A 5,711-nucleotide genomic window follows, 5' to 3' on the forward strand; every position below is an offset into this window, starting at 1 on the left:
AGTCCTCAGAACAGGGATAAAAAAATAAAGAAGACACCATCCCTCCCACAGTGAAGACAGCAGCCCTTAGCCACTTTTAATGCTGTTATCCCCACAGCAATACGGCATCCTGACGTGATACTAGCTGTCTGTTCAGCGGCAGCTGAGATTGCAGAGCTGTGCCTTCTGCCTTTGTGATTCACATTATTCTCTCCTTCCTCAAGATACAAACCTGTTCTTTACTTATACAGTTTCGATGTCCAAGTTGTGATCACAGAATTATGACTAAGTTATCTGATTTAAATTCTCAAATTTATTTGTTCTCAAGATAGCTTCATTTCAGATTATGAAAGGGAAGCTGAAAAAGTCTAATGTCAATGACAAAGAAGGATCCTTTGAGCTTAGGAAAAAAATGTTAAGGGAAAAAACAGTAACACTAAAACTTGTTTTACAAGTAGATATGTATAGATGAGTAAAGTCTTTTGGGAAGGAAACCAAAATGTTATCTACTAAAAGTAATGAGGTACTCTGGGTAAGCCTGGTAGTCATAAAAAACCACAAATAGTTGTGGATTTTGTGTATTATCCGTGACAGTGTCATAAAGGTCAGTAGGATCTTGGGAGTTCTTTGAAGGAGGCACAATTAATGAGGAATTTCCATGTGTGTAGATTCCAGTGAGTACTCGCACATAATACATATGTTTTTTCCCATTACTGTCTGGTCTGGAGTATGTGTCACTGGCAGAATAACTGGCATTGACAGCAAAATAGGTTCCTTTTCCATATGCCACAGCTGTGAAGAGAAAAAGCATTTTTTAAGAATTTGAACTTGCTGTAAAATTTGACATATTGGCCCAATATGTCAAATAACATTAAAATAGTGTTCAAATTTTCTAAGGCCTTTTTTTCCTAACAATATTTTTTTTAATTTTTAAAAATCAATTCCTTCACACAGAAGGCCAATCAGTCCCCTTTGGGATGAAACATAGTGCATCCTACCATGAATCTCTGGCTGCAACATGCCACCCACCATGGGGGAGCATAGTGCAGTCCCCACTGTCACGGGCCAGCTTAGGTTCTCATGGCTGACCCTCACTGGGAGCGGCTACACTGCTCACTTCCTTACCATTCTTTCCAGCGTAACTGCGGTTAAAGCCATTTTGGTTGACATATGGCACTGAGCTTCCATCTGTCCCATGGAAGAGGAGCTTTTCATTATTTATCTGATTATTCTTGGCATCCATGGTTTTTTTCTTTGCCTGGTAGCAATTCCAGAGATCTGGATTCTGGACCCTTTCAATCTACAAATTACAAAAGGAAAAGAAATCTGCCAATGACAGGAGTACTTGCCAAAATATAGCGAATGAGAAGGTCCACTTTTGTTGTTATTGCATGCCATCTAGTTGAGTCCGGCTCATAGCAACCCTATAGGACAGAGTAGAACTGTCCCATGTGGTTGCCAAGGAGCAGCTGGTGGATTCGAACTGCTGTCCTTTTGGTTAGCAGCCTAAGCTCTTAACCACTTCGCCACAATGAAAAGAACCACTATTTATCTTAAATAAAAGTTACAGTGAAGAGCAAATTCAATGCCAGGTGGCAGCTTTCTATATTCAGGAATCCTTCTAGTTCCAGTGTTTTCTAAAAACAGGCCTTGGGAAGAATGTTAGTTTAATTTTTGAATTTTTTTAATGTACTACATGAGAGCAAACAATGTTTAGGATCTTAAGTACTTATAATGCAGTTTATAAAACAGGTACAAAGTATGTTTCCTTTCATGTAAGAAAGAAACACAAAAGGATAAACCAGAAATTAATTAAATTGATTACCTACGTGGGATGGTTAGAAATGGGTTAGAAAGGATAGGAATAAAAAAAAAAAGATTTCTCTAAAGATACCTTGGTGTATAGTTTCGGTTCTTTAACCATGTAAGTGTTTTACATATTCTAAATTTAATACTAAATCAAAAATTAGAAAAGGAAATCCTAAATCTGAATAAAGCAAAACCATTTGATAACCAGACAAAGAAAATCATTTGATGACATAATGACCAAAATATTTTAAATTTGAATAAAACTATAAACCTGCAGATCCAAGAGGTTCAGTGAACTCAAAACACAAGAAACAAGGAACAGACACCCCAGCACGTCATAATCAGATTGCTTAAAACCAATGATAAAAAGAAAATCTTAAAAGTATGCAGAAAACAAAGGCACATTACACATAGGGAGCAAGATAAGAATGATAGCAGGCTTCCCATTGGAAACATAAGACAGTAAACCACAAGACAGTGGAGTAACATCTTTAAAGTGCTAAAAAAAAGTCATCCTAGCATTCTGTACACAGTGAAAATATCTTTCAAAAGTGAAGGTGAAATAAAGACTTTTGAAACATATAAAAACTGAAATAATTCACCAGCAGCAGACCTGCACTATAAGAAATGTTAAAGGCAGAAAGACGATACCAGATGCAACTCTGAATCTACACAAAGGAATAAGCAGCACCAGAAATGGCAACTATGTGGGTAAACATACATCTTCTTCTACTTATTTAAATCTCTTTAAAAGATAATTGACTATTTAAATGAAAATAATAACAATGTAGATAGAGTTTATAATATGTGAAAGTATTATGTATGACAACAATAGTACATAGGCTTAGGAGGAGGGGAGAAATGAAAATGTACTATTGTAAGATTCTTACACATAAAGTGGTGTAATACCACTTGGAGGTAGTCTGTGCTAAGTTAAAGGTGTACACTGTAAACCCTAAAGCAGCCACTAAGACAACACAACAAAGGGTTATAGTTAGTAAGCCAACAGAGTGGATAGAATTAGATCGTACGGCAGGATTCTTCTCAGCTTTCCTTTCATGCTTCCAATTCATTTTTCTTTAGTCTGCTGGCTCCTTTAACACTTGCCTGTTTGCATTCCTGTTCCCAAAATGTTGTTTTCTACCACCCTCTTTACCCTTGTGGACATAAGCTTTCTTTAAAAGTCCTTTTTTTCTATCATTTTACTGGTGTTTTCAGAGGGAGTAAAAATGTTCAATGTGCTATCTTTACCTAGAAGTATCAACATAGCCTTTTGGAACTGCAAATTACGGCAGTAGAACACAACCTCCATTCTTTGCTGATCATTTTTTATTAAAACTTAATCACAATACAGTGAATAATCCAAATTATGGAACAGTGTATATAGTATGTTAAGGAGCCCAGGTGGTGCCAACAGTTAAGTGCTCAGCTGCTAAATGAAAGGTTGGTGGTTGGAACCCACCCGGCGGCTCTGCGGGTGAAAGACCTGCAGGTGATCTGCTTCCAGATTACAGCCTAGAAAATTACTCTGTCACATGGGGTCACTATGAGTTGCAATTGACTCAGTGGCACCTAACAACAGCATATAGTATGTTGCCTTTAGTGTAAGAAACACAGGATCAAACAGAAATTAGTTAATTGATTGCCTATATGGGATAGTGGAAATGGGGTGAAGAGAATAGCAAGATTTCTCCAAAGATACCTTTGTATCTGGTTTAACTCTTTAATAATGTAAGTGCCTTACAAATTCTAAAGTTAATACTGAATCAGAAATTAAAAAAGCAATTCCTAAATTTGAATAAAATAAACCCACTTGATAATTACACAAAGAAAATTATTATCTCAAGTAATTTTTGAACACAGTAATCTGACTCTATATTCCTAGTGGCTAAATTCTAAGGTCAAAAAACACTGTGAATAAATCCTAAACTTGTAGGTTTACTATTAGCGGCAGGCTTCTGGTTATGGTTGACTAGCTTATATCAGACCAACCCTCTTGCCAACAGCTACTAGAAGCTAGAAAAGAACAAAGTCTGCCTGAAGGCACTAAAAAAAAATACCAAGGCAGCAAGGATTCTCTTCCAGAGAGAAAGGAAAGGAAGTGCAGTGGGAAATAATAAAGTCACAAGACAATGGAATAACTGCTTCAAAGTGCTTAAAGAAAAAAATTGCCAATCTAGAATTCTAAACCAGTGACAATATCCTTCAGAGAATGAAGATGAAATAAAGACATTTCCAGACAGACAAAAACAGAGAGTTCATCACTACCGGGTCTGCACTAGAAGAAATACCCAAAAGCTAGAAGGAAAATGATCGCAGACGAAAGCATGGAAATACAGGAAGGTTTGAAGGGCAGTGAGAAAAAGGGTAAATCTAAACAAATACTGACTGTATAAAAAATTAAAATGTTTTATAGAGTTTCATATATACGTAGAATTAAAATACATGTTAACAGTAGCACAAAAGGCAAGAGGGAGAGAAAAGGAGCTAAAGTGTTCAAAGGTCATTGCCTTGTCTGGGAAATGATAAATGTACTAATTTACATTAGAGTTTAATAAGTCAGGGATGCCTGTTGTAAACTCCAGAGTAACCAATGAAAGAATTGTAATAGAATGTATAACCAAGTACCTAGTAGAGGTGAACATGGAATAATAAAAATACTTAATCCAAAAGAAGGAAGGGAGCAAATGGATGCAATATATAGAAAACAAAAAGTAATATGGTATAATTAAACCCAAACATAGCAGTAAATACATAATGCAAACAGACTAAGTACACCAATTAAAAGACAATAAGATCATCTTTTCATTTATTCAGGATGAATAAGAAAAACAAAATTCAACTATATGCTACTACCAAGAGACACATCTTAAATATAGGTTATAGAAAGGTTCAAAGAAAAGGGGTGGAAAAAGATGTAACATGCTAACAATAACCAAAAGAAAGCTGGCATAGTAATTCTAATATGGTTAATAATAATGTTGGCATTATATATTTGAAACAATTTTATGTACACTGTAGGTGAAAACAAGTAAATACATGTTGTTATTAGGAATCAAAATTTCTACTGTACAGGAAAAGAAACAAATATAAGAAATTAAGAAAAATCTGTAATACTAAATTTTATTTAAAACATCAGTGCAAACTCATGATTTTCTTAGCTCTTTCCATGAAAGGGCCTGGAAGTAATGACACCTCACTAGCAGTGAGCACACTCAGCACGCACATCTTAGTTTATCTCTACCATTCTCCACTAAAAGGAATCAGGGCTTATTAGGAAAATGCCTGATTTCAGGCCCGGGAGAGGGAAAGTACAAGGTAAGCCTGAAAGTGAAGAAGTGTTCAAAAACTAAAGGGGTCATCAAAAAACTATGGGTGCCAACACTAAAGGGATCCTACTAGCCAAATTTGGAAACCTTGGTGGCGTAGTGGTTAAGAGCTATGGCTGCTAACCAAAAAGGTCGGCAGTTTGAATCCACCGGGCACTCCTTGGAAACCCTATGGGGGCAGTTCTACTCTGTCCTGTAGGGTTGCTATGAGTCGGAATTGACAGCAAGGGGTTACTAGCCAAATTTAGGACAATTTGTGCATCTAAAAGGATAATCACTGTAATTAAATATAACACTATGTTTTTTTAAAAGCAGGAGAGAAGAAAAGCTCTTTACAAAAATGCTGGATAATCTTTAAGGAATTACAGAATTAAAATCACAATTCTGTAACCTCCAATGTAATAATGGGTTCAGGCAAGGATCATCAATAGATGTTAAAAATCAGTTGGTGAGAAAAAGACAAATAATCCTATTAAAAAATGGGCAAAGGAAATGAACAGACACTTCACCAAAGAAGACATTCAAATGACCAGCAGACACATGAGGAAATGCTCGCGATCACTAGCCATTAGAGAAATGCAAATTAAAACCACA

The 5,711-nt window shown here is 36.0% G+C and overlaps 1 protein-coding gene across 1 annotated transcript in view; it reads right to left on the reverse strand.

Annotated features, from left to right (window-relative positions):
* Positions 1 to 276: 276 nt before the first annotated feature.
* The window catches only part of PARP14 (poly(ADP-ribose) polymerase family member 14), a 62,539-nt gene continuing 57,104 nt past the window's right edge, over positions 277 to 5,711 (reverse strand). Inside the window, exons 16-17 of the mRNA XM_023728680.1 lie at positions 1,105 to 1,279; positions 277 to 771 (exon numbers count right to left, since the gene is read on the reverse strand). Coding sequence (XP_023584448.1) covers positions 482 to 771; positions 1,105 to 1,279 — 465 coding nt within the window. The 3' untranslated portion in view covers positions 277 to 481. The remainder of the gene's footprint in view (positions 772 to 1,104; positions 1,280 to 5,711) is intronic.

This window comes from Trichechus manatus, unplaced genomic scaffold, assembly GCF_000243295.1.
Source record: "Trichechus manatus latirostris isolate Lorelei unplaced genomic scaffold, TriManLat1.0 scaffold00026, whole genome shotgun sequence".
Taxonomy (NCBI): domain Eukaryota; kingdom Metazoa; phylum Chordata; class Mammalia; order Sirenia; family Trichechidae; genus Trichechus; species Trichechus manatus.